Below are 24,144 nucleotides of genomic sequence, written 5' to 3' on the forward strand. Positions count from 1 at the left end.
CTTTTTAATCCACAAATCTTTCAGCTTAACAAAGGGAATACAGTAGTATAATAGATACAAAATGTAATTAAATAATCTCCCTTGAGAAGACTAGCCTGTTTAAGTGTCCTCTTCAACAGAGTCCTCTCTGATTATGATTATCAAGGAAACCACGTTCCAAGCATACAACCTTAAAGCTGGCTGCCCCCCCCCCCTCAATCAATGGAAGCTCCTTAGAGCAGTAATGTGCCTTTTGCTTAGACTACTGCAACACAGTAATAAACCTCGTAACTACAGCTTTATACTTTGTCGGCCATAAACAGTTAACACCTAGTCAAACTGTCAAAGCCACCCAGTTGACACCTAGTCAAACTGTCAAAGCCAACATAGAGAAATGGGCAGAGGCATGCGTTCAGACACTAATTTTCACATTATATAAAATACAGCGCTACCATCATGACTACAGGTGACAAAGATCTTTTCATGTTAGGGCTTGGTGTGTATCAACATTGAAGAGCCTTCTCTCATGCTGAAAGCATTTGCTTTCCCGCACATTGGAGGTTTTCGCTTAAGGAAGTGCTGCAACTAACCACTCCCTTTACAAAAATAAGAATGAGTTTGCACCTTGGCTTTTCATAAGCCTGTCACAAGTTTGCCAAAAAAGCTGGAAGTGGTTCAATCCACTTACTAATGGACACATCCTGTACTGACTTTTTGTGATGGGAGTACTCTCCCTGCGGTCTTGACTTAGTTAGCTAAAGTACAGTACAAACTTGTCAAATGGCATCCGAGAGGCAGAGACAAATGCAATAAATATTGGGAATAAGGCCTAAATCTGGGGCGAGGAACCATTTTCATTCCAAGGGCTGCATGGTGAATGGGACCAAAGGCAAGAGTGGGCCAAGTAATGGATGTGACTTTTCTATGTACAGTTGCCTACATTGCAGGCATGCTAAAGTCAGCACACATGCACAACCCTTTCCACCCTTTATCCAGGAAGCAAGAGGCATTACCACAGTTCAAGGACACATTCCTGCCAAGTCAAAAGCATTTAGGGGGGGGGGTATGCAATAGGACCAAGGTGGCCAAGAGAGGCCCAGGGCCATGCCCAAGGATCACTGGGTGTGCTACACATGAATGCACTGGGCATCAGAAAGAGGAAAATAACAGGTGTAGGGAGGAAGCCAGTGTGGCTGCTTATTCAATGCTTAAGTATTCAAAGGGTTGTACAAGGGTACAGTGGTGCCTCGCTAGATGAATTTAATTCATTCCACGGGTCTTTTCTTATAACGAAAAATTCGTCTAGCGAATCCCATAGGAATGCATTGATTTTTTTGGGATTTTTTTTGCCCATAGGAACGCATTAATTGAATTTCAATGCATTCCTATGGGAAACCGCGATTCGCTAGACGAATTTTTCATAAAACGAATTCGTCTAGCGAGGCAACCTCCGCTCGAAAAATCCTTTTGTTAAGCGGAAATTTCGTTAAGCAGGTCATTCGTTAAGCGAGGCACCACTGTAGTGCTAAAGGTATGCCAAGCTGAATGTGAGCAAAGCAAGCCTTGGTAGGGATAGGCTCAGAAGAAAATCAGCACAGAGATCTTTCAGTTCAGCCATTCCACAAATCTTAGCCAGTGCTAGTGTGGCGTTACATTTTGATGAAGAAAGGCATACAATCAAAATCAGGAGAATACATGCCAACAGCACTGAACATGTTTAAAGGGTTAAATGATTATGACAATAGAAGGGATGTGATGAAAACAAAAAGACAGTATAGAAAAGCACTGTACAATCCACGAAGGACACTGAAAAAGATCAAAATTACACTGTAGGGTTAAGGAGACCAAGAAGTTTTTTTAAAAGGGAGACATTGATAGGAACAGTGCTACTAAAAGTTACTTAACTACAGTGGTGAAGGGCAATCCAACATACCTTAGTCGGAAGTCAGTTCCATGGAGTCTAATGGAGCAAAATTCAATCTAGGTGTTTAGGATTGCAGCCTTAATGTTCAAAAATCTGAACATATGCAAAGTTAAGCACAATTTTTACAAAAAAAGGTTTAAGTGTTCAAGAAAAAATAATAATCCTAAATTCCCACACAGAGGAGGGTGCTAAACAGGAAGTTGCTAGGGTAGGAGGAGAGTAAGCTGGAAGAAAAACTCTGCAGAGAAAGTGTTTTACTAAAGAGGAGTTGTGCGTGGATACAAAGTAACTAGGATATGAATGCATTGTTATATGCTAAGAAAACTGGGTGAAATTATACTTCAGAGAAGAGAAAAATGAAGGAAAACTGCAAGTCCAAAAAACACTGACAATGCAAATGGTAGTAACCTCTCTCTTTGTTTTCTGGGACAATTTTTTAAAAAATAAGGAAATGCTTTAAAGATCTGTGTTGTTGTTGTTCTTTAAATGATGATAAATTAATGGTTTCTGTAAACCAGAGAGAATAGAAACTGGTATAGCGATGTGAGGGAGAATGAACAAAAGCCCAAACTTCATTTATATAATGCTGAAGCAAAGTTTAGTATTAAACCTGTTACTCAATCTGTATGTTAAAAATTAATCCTTCTGTAATTTCAAAGGAAGTACAAATTCAATGTGAGCAGATAATTTATATACCTATGACATGCCTCCTCGAGCTTATTCAGCAATCAAACACCCTCCCCCCCCCCCACACACTTCTTGAATGTGGGAGCCTCAGACACAGCTAAGTTAGTCTTACCCACATCTCAGCAATGACTAGAGATAAGACAGGTGATTGCTACTTGTCAGGGGGCCCCCACAGGGTCCGCAGGAGGAGATGGGGGGTGGATCAGGCTACAGGGATCCCCAGCCCCTCCTCTCCAGCAGCACCTCGTCCAGCCAGGATAGCAGCATCCAGGGCCCTCTTAAGCGGGTCGGGCGCCCTGGCGCTGTGGTGCACAGATCGCTCCGGCACCCCCGCCCAGTTTCTTCCCGCGGCTGGTGGGCAGGTGCAGCGCGCAGCGTGGTGGCTTCGCCGCGCTGCGCCCCCCAGCCTACCCCTAGAGCCGGCCCTGGCAGCAACGCTTCCAGTGGGGAGGAGAGGGAGTTGGTCAGCACGAGGAGGAGAGGGCTCGAGGATGCTGTGTTGGAGCCCTTGCACCACCCTCGCCCAGAGGACTCAGAGAGGGAGACGCTATTTCCGTTGCCCCAATTACACAGGGGATTGAAACGCAAGGAGGGGAGGCGGAGACTGGGGGTGTCCAAGTCCTTATGCTGGGGTAGAAACCAGAAGGGGGTACTCCCGGATTCTGCAAGTAACTAGGGCAGTCATGAAATTGTTAGCTCTTCACTGTACATAGTATGCACAATAAACCTGTAAATAACCAGGTTGGAGTCCTGCGAGGTTACTTGTGAGCAACCACCCCATGATCCTTACACTACTGAACAGAATTGGAACTATGGGTTGTCACACGCTACCTACATTTGACAAGTTCCACTTACAGTGAGATATCATTATCATACAGTACACACATAACAGGCTGATTGTTATAACATGGTTTTGTCACAAGAACTCTGGCTCTGCTCTATTCTGTATACCCTATCTCTTACTTCAAAAGTAAGCCTGTGGTTTGAGTGGGGTTACGTTCTGGGGATCATGCCTAAAGCCAAAATCACATATAGGCAAAACACACTGGATTCAATGGCAGGTGGGATTACCAAAGTCATTTTCCTCGAAACTCCACTCCTTAAAAAAAATTTTTTGCCATGCACGTCAAGCTGAATGTGCACAAGTTAAATGTGCATAAGTTGGGGGCTTAGTGACTGAAAGGAAAACAGTACAGATTAACCATGTCAACACTGCAGCATAAGCACAAACCAAGAAGAAATATTGTGTCAGGCAATGGCTGGAAAAGAAATTGGTTTGGTAAAGTTTGATCGCCAAAGAGGAGAAAAAGACTGATGGTGCAAATAATACTACTGAGTAGTAAGTGGTATCAACCACGAATTGCTTAGATCTATAATTTAAGAACCAACATACACGTGTTAATATCACTGAGGTCCAAAGGATGTCAACACAATAACCAGGCTCATTTCGCAGCCCCAAGGGATAAATAATTCAGTATCATCTCCCATTCTAATGAAGAACAAAGAAAAGTGAAAAATAATTTATGAGCAAGCAGCAGTTTTTGAACATTCCTTTGTAAACCAGAGAAAGACCTTGGGAAAATGTATTTTACACATCTCAGCCTTCATTCTCTGCAACCTTCTTGTCACATGCAGAACCGTTGATTGACTAGGACTGACAAAAAAAATCAGGATTTGAATCCAAGTTAGTTCAGGAGAAATGTATACAAGTTTAAATACAAGCTTGATTCTGAAGGGGGAAAGAGTGGTTATTCTCTGGGCCTGCCTAAACTTTCAAGTAACAACCAGCTAAGTAGGAAACTCATTTTTCCACCAACTTCTCCCAAAGACCATTGGAGGACTTTGATTAAAGATTTCCAGTATACATACTTGTTACTTCCTGTAGGAAATCCAAACAAGGTCGGCTACTTCCAGAAATACTTATTGAAACTGCCAGCGGAGTCTGTCCTTCATAGTTCTTTGTATTAGTGTCTGCACCATAGTTGTATAACATCTGTGCACAGAGTACATCATCCCTAAGAGCAGACAAGTGCAATGGTGTCTGCCCGTCTTCTAAGCGCCCCAAGTTTGTATCAGCCCCTCTCTGAAGGAACATCCGGCAGTAAGAATGATTGCTTTTGATCACAGCATAGCGCAACAGGAAGCCGTTCTGAATGTCAATGTTGGCATTGTGATCTAGGAGTATTTTGACACAGCTGGACCTTTCGCGGATAATAGCCAGTTGAAGTGGTGTAGTACCTTTGTCACTGAGTGGATCAACCTCAGCCTTGAATTCCAGCAGGAGACGGACAAACGAATCTCTGCCATAGTGAGCAGCCACATGCAGAGGAGTCCAGCCATCATTACTTTTTGCATTAATGATATCAACGCGGTAGTCTGATTCCAGCATTAGGCGTGCAATCCGAGCTCGGCCGTGCATAGCTGCATAATGTAGAGCAGTGAAGCCTCCAATTAAGTCTTTCACTGTGGGATCAGCTAAAGTGAAACAAAATTGCAATGGGTTAGCTATTATCAGAACACAAAAAGGCAGCTGAATTTTTTTCTATACATTGTTACAATTCTTGGGAGAGTGTCCTACTAAATCATCTTACCCAACCATCTTGCAATTGACCAGTTCACTGGTCACATAATAATTAGTACTTATATTATGCTATAAGCTGTTCATTTTATTTACTTACTGTATTACAGGGTACCCTGCTAGAAGAATGCCTTGTGCAACGAAAAACTCGCAAGGTCGAAAGAGTTTTACGTTGTGCGAGGCATCTCGCAAGACGAAGCCTTCTATGGCCGCGCTTCACAAGATGAAGCCGCAGAACAGCTGATCTTTGCCTTCTTGCCGCGCTACAGCTGTCAGCGCAAGCTGAAGCGAAGCTTGGGGAAGTCAGGCAGGCAGGCGACAACAGCCCCGGAGCCGAAGCTCAGCGGGCGCTGCTTGCCGCCTGCCTGCCTGCTTTCCCTGCCAGTCCCCCGAGCCGAAGCGCAGCTCGGGGGACTGGTGGCGACAGCGGGGCTTCCTCGGGGAAGGCAGACAGGCGGCGAGCAGCCCCGGAACCGAAATTCGTCTTGCGAGGTACCATTGTAAAAGCTAGCTAGCTAGATTATAGATAGATATACAGTCATACCTCGGGTTGAGTACACTGCGGGTTGCATACTTTCAGCTTAAGAACACGGTGGACCTGGAAGTTTTACTTCTGGGTTCTGCCGTGCGCGCATGCGCAGCTTTCTGTGTGCTTCTCGAGTGCGGAGAAGTGCTCTATCGGCACTTCGCACATGCGCTAAAGCGCCGCTCAGGCTGCATACTTTTTGGGGTGCAAACGGCACCTCGAAACGGATTGAGTACACAACCCGAGGTACCACTGTATAGATATAGATTAGATATAGATATAGATAGAGAGATCTAAAAAGTTAGGGGAAGAGCTAGTCTTTCTCTTTTTTCACTTTCACCAATTGAAAATATGTAAAATTTTACTTTATGGCTTTCTAGTCTTAGCTGATCCAAACAATTTGATAATATTGGCACACAACTGTTGTTTGTATGCAATTTCCCAATTTAGTAGTAACCCTCAAAATACAAGTTGCTTTATAACTTCAGAGAATTTAAGATGTGGTTTGGCAGAGTCAGGGCCAAATAAACAATAATAAATAATAAACCAAAATCTCAGGTGGAGGCTGTATTTTGGAACATGGGCCTATTTGAAAAAGTGAATTTTATTTATTAAATTTCTATACCACCCTTCATCCGAGGATCACTGGATGGGTTACAGTAAGAACACACAAAAATACACAACATAGTAACAAACAAAATTAATGTATTTTAAACAAAATAAAAAAACTCCTTCCAGTACAATAGTACCTTAGAGACCAACTAAGTTTGTCATTGGTATGAGCTTTCGTGTGCATGCACACTTCTTCAGATATCTGAAGAAGTGTGCATGCACACGAAAGCTCATACCAATAACAAACTTAGTTGGTCTCTAAGGTGCTACTGGAAGGATTTTTTTATTTTTTTTCGACTACGGCAGACCAACATGGCTACCTACCTGTAATTAATGTATTTTAAGTTACGGGTGAAGTCACTTTCCTTTTGAACAAATTCAGCATTATTGCATATTAGCCTGGTTCACACATAATGCTGAACAGCACCTTGTTTAGCCAAAGTGTGGCTTGTTAAGACTTCTGAATGCAGCTCAGCAGACTAACCATGATTTGTTATCTGGCAACATGCTACAATGCAAAGCCATGGCTTGTTTTAACCACAGGTGCTAGTTGGTACCTTTCTTGAAGAAGTCTTTGCTCCAAACTCTGCCTGGTAGCAGGCTCCTTTTCCGGCCCAACTCCTCCATGGCAAGCCCCCCCCCCCAAGCCAAACCAGGAAAAGGCAAAGACAGGGGAAATGTAAAAGCTACAGTTCTGCTGTCTAACTATTACGACAGGACTGCACCAATTAACTGATACTTCGCTACCCTGATTGCTAAACCTACTTACAGTAGAACAATTAACTCTTCAGAGCAAGGAAAACACTGATCTTCCACACTATACACTTTATTTTATTTTTATAAGGGAAGTATGTACTTATACATGCATCATTTTAATTAGGTCTTTAAAATTGTTTTTAGTACTGTTGTGATTTATAATGTTTTTAATGGGAACACAGGAAACTACCTCATTCAGAGCAACAATCCATCCAGCTCATGCAACAGCTCAAATTAGAAGTAGATTCACTGAAAATCATATTTGCTTGAAATATGAATTAACTGATGCAGAGTTCTTGTAGTAAGTTTCATCTCAATTCACTTCCTCAGTTTCCACATCTTGGTCAAAAACAAACCAAACAGGAGTACATGGTACAGATTGCTTACACCGTCCAAGCTCCCTGACCTCCACTGTGCATCCTAAATCCAACTGCTCAAGGTATTTCCATGCATCAAAGCTCCTTCAACTCTAAAATATCATGCTTGTTTCTGTGTTTTGTTTTGCCTTGTGCTTCTTGGTCTTAAAAAGAAGCACGTGAAGCAACATCTGCTGGCCCAAGATGCAGATGTATTGTGGTCTGACAAGATGAGCTTGTATGTGTGTTTTTTTTTGGGGGGGGGAGTGCACAATACTGTATAAGGTAAAGAAAGAATGCCCTCTGTTGTTCACAGCATTTCCAAAGTATGTAAGCTACATTTTATTTCAGTTCATCTTGATAAAAGCATTTTCTATAAAATGAAAATAATCTGGGTTTGCCCAGAAAATTAAGGTTTTTCAGGCATGTAAACATCAGCCACAGGAGAAAGAAAATAAGGTACAGTAACAAATAATAAAAGAAACACTATCACAGATTTCCCTCTACTTCCAGAAATCTGGATTCATTCTTTGAAAACCCACCAGTGTAGAGAGCTGATATTCAAACACAACACACGTATCCCCCCCCCTCACACACAACCTTTCTAAGAGTAGTTTTGCTCATACATAATTGCCAAAGTGCCTGGCATTCAAACACACTGGCATTATCTGCATAAAAGCTTGAGATAAGATATTTGCAAGGACAGTTTAAAACGTTGACCTGGCTAAAATGCCACTTTAAACCACTTTAAAAACTAAGATTCAATGCAAACTTGTGCACACTGCTCAAACACCTCTGCTTTGCTTCTCCCCTGCTCCTAACTCTGCTGCGCTTAAGGAAACAAGCCAGAGGCTGACTACAGGCAACCCATCATTTACGTACATTCAATATGTGTGTGTCACCATGTATATGTGCATCACGCCATACCCGGGAGTGAATTTAAAAAAATATCGCTAAAACAGACTCAGAAGAGGCATGAAACAGTCAGAAAAGGAGTGGAAACAGCACCTAGCAACCCCACAGGCCTTTGCACTTGCAGTCCCAAGAGCCCTTGCACCTACCATTGAGGCCTGTGGAGAGTTTGAGTTTGAGAAATGAGATTGGGAGAGAGCAATTGTGTTGGGAGTTTTGGAGGAGTTTTTTAAAGCTGTTCTTTGATATGGCACCTAAACACACAGCATCGCCAACGCTGGAGGAGAAATTGGAAGTGCTGGACTGTTTATAGAGTGGCATGAGTGTGTGTGCTGTGGCACGCAAGTTTGGCAGGAACAAATCCAGCATATGTGCCATTAAGATACAGGAGAAAATTATTATTTTTATTTTTATATTATTTATACCCTGCCCATCTGGCATCAGGGGCAGCAAGTACATGTACACTTACAACTGCCATAGTCCCCAACTACATGCTACATAGTCCTCAGCTACATGCCCAGTGTTAGAAACAGATATGAAAGCTAGGAGCTAAATGGCACCTTAAACCTAGGTTATGGGTACAATGACAGAATGTCTAGGTGTGCTTTTTTTAATCACAAGAATAAAAAGCTGAAAATGAATGAACTGCAGCTAAAATATTGTGTTCGTTTTTCACATGGTCTAGTCCTTCCCCCGCCCACCCCCCTAATATTCTTAAGATGGTCTCTTCTCCAGTCTTCAGAGTAGCTGGAAGTGGGGTGGAAGAAAAAGGTCCTTTCCTTTCACTCTGCAGTTCTAATCTGAAATCTTAGGCACAGGACTGCACCCAGAGCTCAGAAACTGCTCGCGCTAATTAAATTACCAGTCACAAAATGTGCCTAGAACAATGGGAGGTTCGAACACTGAGGCCCTGGTGAAGGCACATGAGGCACTGAACCTGTGTCTAGAGGACATGAACTGCTAGTGTATCCCCACTGGTGGCAGCACCTTGCACAAGACGACTCTCAGGCTGCATGTGCGCTTCAAGCAGCCTGCAAAGGAGTTCTGAGCTAGCTGCGGTTGGCTGGACCACTTCAAACGACATTTTAATTTAAAAAATATTGCCACCCATATTGAAGCTGCATTTGTGGACCAGGAGGCTGCCCAAACGTGCCCTGACCAGCTGAAGAGACAAAACTGCCAGCTGCTCATCCCCATGTTCTTCTGCAATACACCATCAGCCCCACCAAGTGAATCTGACCCAAAACCAAGCACTTTGGGGTACCATCTACCCTGCTTGTCATTGTTTGCAAATCGTCCTCCAACGATGAGGAAGACCATTCCTGCCCATCTGGTAGGGCTGCTGGTTTTTAAAGGCTTTCCAGAGCTTTAGAGGGTGATTCCGGGCCTTTCCAATGGGTGCTTCAATTATACATGACTTCCCATATGCGCACGGTGCCTCAGAACGTAACCACTGCATAAATGGGGGATTGCCTGTATATGTTAAGTGCAGACCAGTGCTGGTGGTTTGTTTCTCTCAAGACAAACAGAGGAAGCAAAGGAGGAAAAAAACGAGGTGAAAAAACAGGGGGTAAATACTGTGGTGGCCAGGAAATGAATTAAGAAGTTTTCACCAAGTGCTTTCCCAAGGGTGTAGCAAGCCTGAGGTCAGCCCAGCTGCTCCAAATCTTAATCTCATGTTCTTCCTGCATGTCCCTGAAGTTCTGTTCAAGAGTAGTTTTTTTGGTTGGCTTTACTGTGAAACTTCCAATAAAAAAAATATTTTTCTATCCAATCATCTAACAGGGCTTTAGAACTTTAGGGTAGGGCTGCCATATGTCTGGAATTTCCTGGACATAGCCAGGATTCGGCAGTTGGAAACAGTGCTCCAGTAAAAATCGCTGAAACGTCCGGGAAAATCTGGATGTATGACAGGCAACCCATGTCAATTTTGGCGAACTTCCTTAAAAATGGGCAAAACTTTAAAAAGCTCAACAACTTTTGTGTCCAGATTTTCACTTTTTGAAATATGGCAACCCTACTTTAGGGCAACACAGTTAATGTAACTATCTTGCTCTGTTATTATCTGGTGCAGGTGTTAAACCAAGTAGTTTTAAGACTAGCTCTTAACACAAACACAAAAAAACCACTCTGCCCAACGAACAATTCCAGAAAGTCTATAAGTATTCAGTAGTCACTGGAAGGAATAGAAGCCAATCTATTTAAATTAGACTATTTCTGATAAAGCATCTGCATGACAACTTAAAAACTCATGCTAACAAACAGTATTATAACAAGTGATACTACTATAATTCTATTTAGGACCATGGGTCCTCACTGTTGTTGTTTTACTCAATTTTAATCTGAGAATTTGAATGCTTTGAACTTGTTGGTATCTCTTCAACGAAGCCTACCCCCACCCCACCATCCATCAAATAACATTTCATGTTATAGATCAAAAGTTTTACGATTAAAAATATAAATGATTACATGTCAGCTTTTCAAAATCTAATACTAAATATTACTGCATGCTCATCGTCAGCACACTGTTATGAGTACAGTGATTTTGAAACTTTCGCAGGGGCAGGGAGAGAATCCTATTAGGGTTCCCTAATGAGAAGAACAACTGGAAGATAGCTTGCCCACCACTACTGATCTTTCCTCTGCAATGTGCAGCCAAGGGGGAATGTGGCAGATTAGCATTGCCCTGTGTGAACTAAGCAACCACCTTCGAACATGCTACAGAATGCTCTGTAATGTCCAGGAGCTGTATAACAGATATTACTGTCTACAGTATTCCCTTCAGAAAGTCTGAAAACTACTTTAACATACTACTGCCTATCAGCTATCAAAGTATGGCTAATGTCAAATACATTTTAGCAATTATCAAATACAGCTAATATAAACTGCAGATATCAAATACTGGGGGGGGGGCATTGGATATCGAAGCTATCAAATATTCTGATGAATATTTGCATAACTAGGGAATAGGTGGAGTTTATTAGACATCAAGACTCACACAGGGTAATTTTTGGGAGTAAATTCATTGCAGTTCTACAAACACTTGTACTGCCATCTTCTGGCCACACTTACCATAGGAAGGATAAAAAATGGTCATAATTTATTCTACTGGACCTTAAAAGATCATACAATTTGCAATACTTGAAGTTTAAGCTAAAACTTGCCAACTATTTATGCAGTTTGATCATTTATAACCTTTGCTTTAAGGCAGCAATAGGCAATTTCTGTGCTATTCTCCTAATTAACTAGTAATATATTTCATGACACAGATCAACCCCCTCATTAAATGCTCAGTTCCATAAGTTAGCACCATCTAGGAGGAATGGGCTTCGTGTTTATACAGCACATGCACTCAGATATAGATCAGGCACTATGTACAAGATCTAAGAGATACAATGATAAAGCATACAAACTATTTCTTGCAACACAAAAATATTTTTCTTTTTCTTAAAAATACAGCCAATGGTAAGCAAGAGGAATCTACTCTACTGGAGCAATGTAAGATAATGCAGAAGAGTCCACAATAAACACACTATTGTCAAGAGAAGGTAGGAGCTACATGAGCAGAACTGAATAATACATCATCATGCTTTCCTTGAGTGTTCAAAATCATTTCCATCGTAAAACCTCAGCCTCTAGTAGATTTATATATGGTATATTAGATTTATATATATTAGATACATTAAGGGGTACTTATGTGGCATACAGTAATACCTCTGTGAACGTCTGCGTCGTCTAGCGTCCATTCTGGCGAGCGTCTGCAGCAAACCCGGAAGTACCGGAACAGGTTACTTCCGGGTTTGCCGCTCGCGCATGCACAGAAGCGCTAAATTGCACTTCGCGCTTACACATAAGCACAAACTGCTCCACGTGCATGCCCAGACGTGGCGCTTTGCCCAGCATCCTTTTCGGCTAGCGTCCAGGGCTCCGGAACGGATCCCCGACACAAAACAAGGTATGACTGTACAAAGCTTCGTTGGGGTTTGGCAAATCATGATTCACTTGGACCAGTTTGTTCCATAAGCTCATGCCTACAGAGAAATTTCCCCGGTAAGAGGCCACACAAAAGTTCTATGAGTTTCCCTTTCTTTAAATTCCAGTCTTTCTGCCATCTTGTCTTGAATTCACCAATTTTACATAGGCACATAGGCCCCAGTTCACTTTATGCACATAGTGGCCATGTTCATACTTTCCTGGAAACCATTAACTATGGCAGGGGTGGGGAACCTGTAGCCCTCTAGATCAGTGTTTCTCAACCTTGGGCCTCCAGCTGGTTTGGACTACAACTCCCATCATCCATAGTTAGCAGAACCAGTGGTCAGGGATGATGAGAGTTGTAGTTCAAAAACAGCTGGCGGACCAAGGTTGAGATACACTGCTAGATGACATTGGGCTCCAAACTTCCATCAATTCCTGCAAGCATAGCCAACACTCAGGAATGCAGGAGCTGTAGTCCAGCAACATATGAAGGGCCACATTTTAGCCACCTCTGAATTGTGGTTTCCCATGAATGCACAAATGGCTCTCCTTTTGCTCCCCACCCCCCAAGTGCGAGCACAACTCCTGGTTCAACCATAATACACACAATTTCTTTTGTTCAATTCCTGTAGTACAGAGTTCTGGAACACTGCCCTTAACCAGGGATGGTCAGTCTGTGTCACTTTCACATTGTTAATTCCCAGGTTGTTTGTTTACTATTTGCAAGTTTTAAAACAAAAATAAAAAGTCTGTACTAGAACCACATTTAGAATGGTACTTATGTTTTACTACATGGGTAGGCAAACTAAGGCCCGGGGGCCAGATCCGGCCCAATCGCCTTCTAAATCCAGCCTGCGGACGGTCCGGGAATCAGCATGTTTTTACATGAGTAAAATGTGTCCTTTTATTTAAAATACATCTCTGGATTATTTGTGGGGCCTTCCTGGTGTTTTTACATGAGTAGAATGTGTGCTTTTATTTAAAATGCATCTCTGGGTTATTTGTGGGGCATAGGAATTTGTTCATTCCCCCCCCCCAAAAAAAATCTAGTCCAGCCCCCCACAAGGTTTGAGACACAGTGGACCGGCCCCCTGCTGAAAAAGTTTGCTGATCCCCGTTTTACTACATAGGCTGAAGCCTGCTTTTAAAAAGACAGAAACTTTAATCTGGTAAAATAGCCACTCCCAAGGAGCTTCCAAGACCAGCTGCTACTGTGACTATGTTCAAATAGGACTGCAAACGACTATGGAAATGATGTGTAAATATACACCAAGCCTCCCAGGGACACTGTACCAGTGGGGGGGGGGGGGAGGAGAGAGATGGGTGCTCTCATGGGTCCAAATCAGATCTTTTCACTCCCAGGAGCTCCCTTTGAACATTTGCAATGATGGCTGGGCTTCAAAGCTGCTTAGAAAAACTATGTTACCAGTTCAAAGAAACCAAAGACACAAAAACAGAACACCTCTTAAATTACTACGGTAGAACCTTGGTTTTCGAGCACCTTGGAAGCCGAATGATTCAGAAGCTGAACGCCGAAAACCTGTAAGTGAATGCTTTCGTTTTTTAACACGCCTTGGAAGTCGAACGGCTTCCGAGGCATGTTTTTCCATTTTCTCAATGGAATTTGCCAACCACCCATTGCGCCTCGGTTGTAGAACATTTTGGAAGTCAAACAGTCTTCTCGAATGGATTACGTTCGACATCCGAGGTACCACAGTCCAATGGAACCTCGGTTTATGAACACCTCGGTTTACAAATTTTCGGTTTACGATCGCCACGGACCCATCTAGAACGGATTAATTCACTTTCCATTACTTTCTATGGGAAAGTTCGCTTCAGTTTATGAACACTTCAGTTTACGAACAGACTTCCGGAACCAATTATACCCATGCTTCGGGTTAAGTACGCTTCAGGTTGGGTACTCCGCAGACACGTCTGGAACAGATTAATCCACTTTCCATTACTTTCAATGGGAAAGTTCACTTCAGTTTATGAATGCTTCAGTATATGAACAGACTTCCGGAACCAATTGTGTTCATAAACCGAGGTACCACTGTATCATCATCTACATTTGATATTTGGTTTACACAAAAGTTTCAAAGCACGCAATGGTTGTTCCTTCTTGGATGTCTATTTCCCAAGGGTGATACTTGAGGAATGCTCTTCAGCCCCATGGAGCCTTCAATGTGGGGTTCCTCAGAATTAGATTTTATCCCACATTCTACTTAACACTTACATGAAACAGCTGAGTGGGGTCATACAGAATTTTGGAGTACATTGTCAGCGATATGCTGATGACACACAGCTCTACTTCTCCCTTACATCTATAGGTGTCTTGGACTGGATGAGAGCCAATAAACTGAAGCTCAATCCAGGTAAGACTAAGGCAGTTGATAGGTGGTTTTCTAGATTGGATAGATGGGAGGTTGCCTGCTCTTGATGACATTACACTCCTTCTGAAGGAGGTGGTATACAGCTTGAGAATACTACCGGATCCATTGCTGTCTCTTGAGGCTCAGTTGGCTTCGGTGGTGCAGAGTGCCTTCCATCAGCTTTGGCTGGTGGCCCAGCTGCACCCCTAACTTCTGTTGTCTATGCTCTGGTAACCTCTAGGTTACTGCAACATGTTATACATGTGGCTGCCTCTCCAGGTGGTTCAGAAACTTGAGCTAGTGCAGAATTCAGTGCCAGGCTGCTCACCAGGGCAAGATGGTTTGAGAATGTAACACCAATACTGGCCTGATTGCACTGATTGCCAATTAGTTTCCAGGATCGATTCAAAGTGTTGTTTTTGACCTGCAAAGCCTTAAATGGCTCAGGAATGCAAGACCTCAAGGATCACCTCTTTTCACATGAACCAACCCAGATCCTGTGATCATCATCTGAGGTGCCCTTCTTCATTTGCCACATCCAGGAGAGGTCCAGAAGGTGGCAACTAGAGAACAGGTCTTTTCGATGGTGGCTCTCTGTTTGTGGAACACTCTCCCCAAAGAGGCTCATCTGGTCCTTCATTACATATCTTCAGGTGCCAGTTGAAAACATTCTTCTTTTTCCAGGCCTTTGGCTAATTAAACAATCTATTGCCTTTCAAACTTTGGGGGGGATTGTTCTGTTTGTTATTATATTATATATTTTTGTGTTTTTTATATTGTAAACCACCCTGTTATCCTTAGATAAAGAGCAATATATAAATTTAATTAATAAATAACAAGAGAAAACTAACATAGCCTAGATGCAAAGTGAATGGCTTCCTTGAGCATCCTTGCAACCTTTTATTTCTCTGGTATGTACAGTACAGTATTCAAAATACTTAACAGAGGGGAGCCCCCTTGTGGTGGATTTTGCAATTCCATACCATGCCTACTCACTTTTTTATTTTTTAATTCACTATTAGATTTAAAGTACATAAATTAAGTCCTACCCAGCTTACCTGATCATTTTATGAAACCAAACGCGAAAAGAGCCACATTCAGATGATAAAAACCTAAGCTCAATATGAGTGAGCTTCATAAGGTATGCAGTTCCTTTATTTCTCCCTTGAGCGAACAAGTCAGGAAGCGGCAGTTAACGATAGCTTCCAATTACGCCCAAGTCAAGATCTGGAGGCTAACTTTAAAGTGACCGTTTCCAGATTCAGGCATAACTGGAAGATAAGCTGCCATTTCCCATCTCATTTGCATACTCACACCAAGTGGGAAGCAAGGAGTTCATGAAGTTTGCACATATCTTGACTTACTAAGCAGAGATGTGATCATTTGAATGTGGCCACTGCCATAAAAACAAACAAACAAACAAACAAACAAACAAACAAACAAACAGGAGTTTAAAGTGAATGTGCGATGGATAAAATCCTTGATGCTTGGTCAAATTTTACCCCACCTCATTTAAGTCAACCAACCTCCATGTTCGAGGAATACACGGACACATCTTTCTTTTCCTCTTGCTGCTGAGAAATGGAGCAAGGTCCAGCCATTGGCATCTCGACCGTTTGGAGAATAGCCCTGCTCTAGCATCTTGCGCACAGTGTGAACATCTCCAGCAGCCACCGCAGCCTGAATCTGCAATTCCTCCTGTAGTTCGGGGTTCCTCCGGCAGTGGTGATGTAACATCCTCGCAGAATCTGCCTCCTAAAGAAGGATCATGAGGTCTCACAGGTCACCTGCTACTGAAACACAGTAAATATAAATCAGATTCGGAGAGGGGGACAGGGAGAGTGCCAATAATACTCCATAGCAACATGGAGCCACATGGAGCCTCCATAGCTCAGGAGCCACAAAGCTGCACACACGCACCCATGTGCCAGGGCTTTTCAGTCCCCACTACCCCACTGTACCCCCAAAATAGCCAATTGAGAAGGCTAAAGGATCAATTATAAAAGTCAACTTTCACATAACAAAATTTAATGGTACTCAAGGTTTTAGACGCGTGACATTTTATTACATTCCAAATGATTTCCTAGATATTGGTTTCCTCATGCCATTGGTCAATCATGCCATGATTTCCTCATGCCATTGGTCAATCAGTTGTTCATCCATTGCCCCTCAGTTTCTGATATATCTTTCCAAAAATTGTAATTGTGCAATGAAACTTTCATTTATTGTTATTTGCCTCAGCCATTTATCCCTAATGCTATCACTGAAGATAGCACTGAATGAGTAGATCCTGGATGTCCTTCACTGTTACTACCCTAAGAAAGAGGCATTTTAACCTTTTCTAAAACAAATCAAAGTTTAAGTGTTCAATTAAAAAAATAGTTACCTTATAACCAGAGGTCACTTTTTGTTAGTTGTATTTCCCATCTTCATTATACATAACCTTGTTGGCAGGTATAATGTGTCAAGCGAACTGCTTTCCTTGAAATAAAGAACGTAGTCTTGTTAGATCAAAGCAAGCAAAAATAAATAAAAATTGTTCATTGATTCTCAAATGTCACATAGATTTCATGCATCTTAACACAAGGGTGTCTAAAACAGGGTGAAATAATGGAAGCAGTTTGAAAAAAGATGCTTAATTTAAGACATGTAACTTGGCATGGTAGAACAAGATGGAGGAAAAATGCAGAAGGAAGACGACACTGGCACACACTGGCACATCAGCATCCCATATTTTTTCTAGTAGGCACATAGATGTACAAGCATTAAAACCCTAAAGGTTATCCTGTGTAGGAGATGGCGGGTGAATGATGCCCCCTCACTATAGTCTACAGAAATACACCCAACACTCTTTCTAAAGATTTCTGGGTAAGAAATAATTCCCCTCCTGTGAAACCTCTGTATGCCAAATAATCAAGTAATAAGTTATGGTTACGGAATAGAAAGGTTATAGAATAGAAATGCCACTACCAGTTTAGGCCTGGTTTCGGGGCCTAAAGTAAGGTTATGGAATAGAAACCACTTTGGTTCCCTGGATGATGATCTCTGTCTCAACCTCTGAGTTGCTTTCAATACTATCAAGCATTGTATCCTTCTGGAGCGACTGTCTAAGTTAGGGGTGGAATCCTTCAATAACTCAAGGACCACCTATATGCATATACAGTAGTACCTCTACTTACGAATAACTCTAGTTACGAATGTTCTACTTACAAACAGAGCTCCGTCCGCCATCTTGGATGCAGTTTAGATAGGGTTGCTTCGACTTACGTTTCCCCCCCCAATGCATTCCTATGGGATTCGCCTTACAATTTTTTTCAACTTACGAATGTGCATTCGGAACCCATTAAATTCGTAAGTAGAGGTACCACTGTAAACTAACCTGGATGCTGAGATCACCATCTGAGGCCCTTCCTCGTGTGCCTCCTCTGCAAGAGGTCCGGAGGGTGGCAACACAAGAACGGGCCTTTTCTGCAGTGGCTCCCTTCTTGTGGAATGCCCTCCCCAGGAAGGCTTGCCTGGAGCCTTTGTTACATATCTTTAGGCACCAGGGAAAAACATTCCTCTTCTCCCAAGACCTTTGGCTAATTAAACAATCTATGCCTATCCAACAGTGGGGTTTTTGTTTCTGTTTGTTATGACGGTGTGTATTTTTGTGTTTTACATTGTAAACAACCCTGTAAACTTTGTATAAAGGATGGTACAAATAATCTATATATATATAAATGTAAAAACCGTGAAAGTGCGTGTTCCACTTTTCTCCGTAACCGCTTGACCGATCGTCCTGAAATTTTGACACAATGATCCAGGCCACTCCCTGAGCGTTGTTGGGGACAAAAATCCCTCAAATTTCACATCTGGGCAGGTAGAAACCTGGTTTTCCACCAAGTCGAACAGCACCCTCAAGTGGCGTTATACCCTCCTCCACCCCCTCCCTTCCTGTGAAATCTAAGCCACACCCACAAACCAAATGACATCATCAACCAAGCAGCTGAAACCACCAAGGCTGCCATTATCAGACAGGCTCCTAGGGAGAGGACAAGCGCATGGATCACAGAACGCAGCACGGCCTTTGATTTATGTAGGCCCCTGCACGGCAAGGGGTTTTTACTTTCCCTTTAGCACCACTACCCCCCACCAAATAACCACTTTGCCAAGTGGAGGTAGGGGGCTGCCTGGGGGTGGGGTGGGGGCCAAATAGGGAGCAGGGATACGTAATGGGTCAGAACAGGGTGGGGGGGAGACACAGGGATGAAACCTGCCCTCTCCACAGTATCTCGCCTCGACTCAGGGGGACTCTGAGGCTCAGGGGGATCTGAAGGGGGGGAGCTATTACCCTCCATTTCACATATACTACGACTGATTGCAAGCATCTGCATCTTTTTTTAAAAAAAACCAACCATGCACTTTCTCTCCCCAGTTTAAGTCCTCAGATATTTGCAGTGCCCAATTCCCCCCCCCCCCGATTTACAATCCTCTACCTTCCCCTTGCCACTTCCTGGGTTTTTTATGGAACTGAACAACTCGGGTGCTTCAGAACACGCCTTCTGTTGCCAGGCCCTTGCAAGGCCAGACAGAGGTCCAAGCCAGGTGGATAATGTGGCCCTGTTTTTAACCCTTTTGTTACTTTTTTCATCTTACTGATTGTGAATATGCTGACTGAGACCCCCTTTGGACTCGGAGGCCTGCGCCAAGTGGCCCATATGGCCCCCCTCCATCTGCCTGGGCCTGTCTGTTGCTACGGGGCTGTGGGGCTTCGCTATTTGAAACCCCCCCCCCCGGTCGGGATTTTTAAAGTAGTTCTCTGGGTCCCAGGGCGCATCATCACCCCCGATCCTTAATCTAAATATATAGAAATGTTCACGATGCGTGCGCAGGGGCCAATGTATGGAGATACAGGGGGGAGGGGACAACAGAGGGCTCAGACAAAAGTAAATACTGGGAAATGGAACCCAGAAACTGACAGTTCCTTCTCCAAGGGTGGGGGCCAATGTAGGAAGATACCGGGGGTAGGGGCCAACACTCCCCAGGGACAACAGAGGGCTCAGACAAAAGTGCATGCTGGGAAATAGAACCCAGAACCGAACAGTTCCTTCTCCAAGGGTGGGGGTCAAGGTATGGAGATACAGGGGGGAGGGGCCAACACTCCCCAGGGACAACAGAGGGAAGGGTATCCTACCGAAACACAGGGATGAGCCGGGGTGGAGGAAGGAGGGACAGGATATGCCATGGATCGGGACAGGGTGGGGGGGATCACAGGAAAGAACCACAGCAACGCATGGCCGGGTCAGCCAGTAATAATAATAATAATAATGGCTTGTACAGTCATACCTCATGTTACGTCCGCTGCGGGTTATGTTTTTTCAGGTTACGGACACGCTGAACCCAGAAGTCCCGGAACACGTTATTTCCAGGTTTGGCGTGTGCTTTGCGCATAAGCGCCGAATTGCGTCACAGACGCAGCACTTCAGGATGCGGCCTTTACGTGTTGCGAACGGGCCTCCAGAACGGATCCCGTTCGCATCCAGAGGTACCACTGTATACCCACATGGCCTTTTTATGCACAGGTCATAGGATCAGAGACCCAGTTCCTTTCTCGGGATTGTAACTGTCAACATATATAGACAATGTACAACACTCCTCTTTCCTGACCTTCTTTCTCACTTGAAGGCTCACTCCTATACTTGCAGGGAGTCAGTCAACAGATCGTGGTGAGCTTCAATGGCACATTAGTGCATCTGGCACTTATTCAGAACAGGATTTGACTTGGATCTAAAAAATGGTATTCAATGCTGCTTTACTGATGTTTCATTTCTGGTGGTCCTATGCAAGTCACTCCAGCTAAACATCAACTAGCCAACTGTAAAATAGGACTCAATGTCCCACCTCAGTGGAACACTGAGTAAATGATTATAAAGCACTAGGCATATTATTGGTGTACATATAAATTAAGATTTTAATTCCAATTTAGACTTGTTAATGTTAAATAATGTTACTCACATGTTACTTTGATCCTAAATCTAGGGAGGTCCCTTTTGACATTAGTAAACAGGACCTTTGGACTGTGGACAGGATGATCCAGTTCAACTATCCAGATTTTATCTTATTTGTATATAAAATGTCATCTATAATTTTACTGTATAAGCTCATTGTTTTATAATATGATTGCAATTTAGGTAAAGGTAAAGGGACCCCTGACCATTAGGTCCAGTTGTGACCGACTCTGGGGTTGGGGCGCTCATCCACATTACAGCTTCCAGGTCATGTGGCCAGCATGACAAAGCCGCTTCTGGCGAACCAGAGCAGCACACGGAAACGCCGTTTACATTCCTGCTGTAGTGGTACCTATTTATCTACTTGCACTTTGACATGCTTTCAAACTGCTAGGTTGGCAGGAGCTGGGACCGAAAAATGGGAGCTCACCCCGTCGTGGGGATCTGCACCACCAACCTTCTGATCAGCAAGCCCTAGGCTCTGTGGTTTAACCCACAAGTGCAAAAAACTCCAAGATCACAAAGACTCCATAAGAACATTGCAATATAAAACAGCACAAAAATTTGAATATACTTTAGCCTTCAGATAAATGTAAATATTTAGCACAAGATGAATTTCAATCAAACTAAGATAAAACAGTTAAGGCCAATATATTCCACCTTTTGTTGTTTACTTTGTGAATCTTTCGCTGGTGACATATCTTCAAATTCCTGCAATACTAAAAAAGCCCCCTTAAACACACTGAGCCTCACTGAACAAAAACAACATTTGACTCTTTCACTGCTAGAATATCAATAGAGCCCAATCTCATCAAGACATTTATGATTATAAACATACATCAGTCACAGAGGATATCCAATTTCCAGGGATATGCACAAAATGCCATGGTTCAGACAAAAATCTCAGCTTAATAAGTGAAGATACACATGATTCTTGCCCCCTCAAGAAACGGGCTAACTGAAGACTTTCTGGTTTAATTGCAGTGCACCGAAAAGGCAGTGCCTCTTCCATATCTTAGCATATACAGTATGAATCTGTGCTTAATATCTGAACCAGACAAGTGAAAAGTAGCACAGAAATTGATGCTCAGAAAAGCACAGATCCAACTAGAAGTTAATCCATAGTTATGAATTTACTTGGTTCTAGTTGCACTGCCTTCTCTTCACTTTGAAATCTAACTTGTACAACAATAGGTTAATTACCTGTACTGTATAAGCAAAAAATATCCAAAATGGAGACCTTTTTACATGAAGGCCACAATCATATTGGAATACAATGGAGCTTCCTTTGAAGGAAACATGCATAGAATCAGGCTTCAATAATTGCCTATACAGTATTGGACACAATACATGCTATGTAAAATTTAGAACAGCTAATTCTAGGAGGCCATCCAAATTTTCCAGGGTAACTAGCCAAATACAAAGAGAAAACAACTATGCCACTTCATCTCTCAACATTTTGATCATTTTATCACAGTGGAAGCTATGTAAGACATCAGCCAACAGTTATAATCCACTGTCAGCAAGCCAAGAATCTGGGTAACAGCGCTCGCAAAATAGTGTGAAAGCATAAAAACCCAGGATTGAAGTTTGTCACCTGGATACTGGGTTCTTCCATTACATCTTTGCCTCTTGACTTTTGTTTTGGATTCAAAATCTGCGAATTTATTCTGCAACGGCATGAGCCTGGAATGACAAGAAGAACCAGGGTTGCAGCTGGTACAAGATAATTCCTTACTCTACACTTGTTTTATTACATTTTACTCTACCCTTCCATCAAGGAGTGCAGGGCAGTTTATTGGTCTCCCTCCCCAACCCCAATTTATTCTCACAACAAAATTCTGTATTTTGTTTTATGCTGTTTCAATTTTTTTAAAAAATGAAATAAAATTGGACTCTATATTTCTAATCTTGGACCTTTGGATGAAGGAGAGAGTATAAATAAATAATTAGTAAATAATCTCTGTGAGGTAGGTTAGGCTGAGAGATGGCAACTATCCCTAGGTTGCCCACAGAATTCTATGATACAGTGCAAAGTCACAACCAAAGTCGTGCAGGCCAATTAACAATTTTAAGTAGATCCTGCAAGATTAAAAAGGGGAAAACACTTAACTCTGAAATGGCTAGGCCAGAGGTTTTCAACCTTTTTGAGTCCATGGCTCCCTTAACCAACTAAATTCTTTCTGTGGCACCCCTGTGGGGCTCAGGAGCCCAGGAGCACCACTTGCCTCCAGAGCTGGCAGCCTCTCACCCTTTTTCGAATACCCTCCCTTGTAGAGTGTTCCTCTCCCTTCGGGAGTCCTCCAGGCAGCTGCTGTTGCCGTCCCGGGTCTCTGAGCTGCCCACACCCCCACCCATTTGCCTGCAGAGCTTATAGCCAGGGCTGCTGCAATAAACAACTATGCAAGCCTTTGGGAGGCAGAGACATAAGAAGGCATCAGAGGAGGGAGGGAAGGAAAGAGGGACAGAGAGGTCTGTGTTGCCCGTGGCACCCCAGGGTGCCATAGCACACTGGTTGAAAACCACTGGGCTAGGCTATAGAAGACTTCCCTGTGATAGTTTTAAAAGACTATGGCTGCAATCCTATAACAGCCTAGCTGGGAGTAAGCCCCATTTAACTCAATGGAACTTGCTTCAGAGCTTATACATATAAGAGTGTGCTATAATAACAACCACCTAAGGATCATGTCAGGAATGTAAAACAGATGGCCAAAATAATAAGCTTCAGAAATATAGATTTTGATTCAAACACATTGCTGTTATGCTTCAGTAGTCTTAGAGCTACATGGAAGAGTATGTGCAAGTTATTTCAGCATCCACTTGCTGCTTTCACATACACGCAGTATATCCTTCACTTACAAAGTACGACAAACCTGAGATACCCATATACACTTTTCATATTTGAAACTGGCAATGTGTTTGGGATTATTTTGTTTCCTTTTCTGTTATAGTTTGAAACTCATAATCTGGCCTCCAATTAAAATTTTAGAACTTTTAAAAATTGAAGCACAGTTTCTTTGGAATCAAATAGTTTATGGACCCCAAAAAGCACTCAGGGATAACAATGAGACCTGCTGACTGTGTGCTGTCTTCCCCCCAAAATTCCTGGCAGTGAACGGGAAGGGATAAGATTAGCAGACACCCAATTTCCAGTTTTTCGGATTTTGGCAATCCCCAAAATGGCAAAGGTTAAGCCTGATCAGTATACAGTGGTACCTCTGGTTACGAACCTAATTTGTTCCGGAGGTCTGTTCTTAACCTGAAACTGTTCTTAACTTGAGTTGCACTTTTGCTAATGGGGCCTCCCGCTGCCGCAGTGACGCCAGCACGCCATTTCTGTTCTCATCCTGGGGCAAAGTTCTTAACCCGAGGTACTACTTCCGGGTTAGTAGAGTCTGTAACCCGAAGTGTTTGTAACTCAAGGTGTTTGTAACCTGAGATACCACTGTACTTAAGTCCAAGCCCCTGGAGAAT

The 24,144-nt window shown here is 42.9% G+C and overlaps 1 protein-coding gene across 5 annotated transcripts in view; it reads right to left on the reverse strand.

Moving 5' to 3' along the window:
• Window positions 1-24,144, reverse strand: part of ASB7 (ankyrin repeat and SOCS box containing 7) — a 43,160-nt gene that overhangs the window by 15,257 nt on the left and 3,759 nt on the right. The window contains exons 2-5 of one of the 5 annotated variants that reach the window (XM_035131370.2): window positions 22,268-22,356; window positions 17,067-17,161; window positions 16,207-16,435; window positions 4,460-5,065 (exon numbers count right to left, since the gene is read on the reverse strand). In XM_035131370.2, the coding sequence (XP_034987261.1) occupies window positions 4,460-5,065; window positions 16,207-16,417 (817 nt within the window). In that variant the 5' untranslated portion in view covers window positions 16,418-16,435; window positions 17,067-17,161; window positions 22,268-22,356. Of the gene's footprint in view, window positions 1-4,459; window positions 5,066-16,206; window positions 16,474-17,066; window positions 17,162-22,267; window positions 22,357-24,144 lie in introns of all 5 variants that reach the window. The other 4 variants (XM_035131365.2, XM_035131366.2, XM_035131368.2 and 1 more) reach the window with 4 other exon arrangements.

Source organism: Zootoca vivipara, chromosome 14, assembly GCF_963506605.1.
Source record: "Zootoca vivipara chromosome 14, rZooViv1.1, whole genome shotgun sequence".
NCBI classification, from domain to species: domain Eukaryota; kingdom Metazoa; phylum Chordata; class Lepidosauria; order Squamata; family Lacertidae; genus Zootoca; species Zootoca vivipara.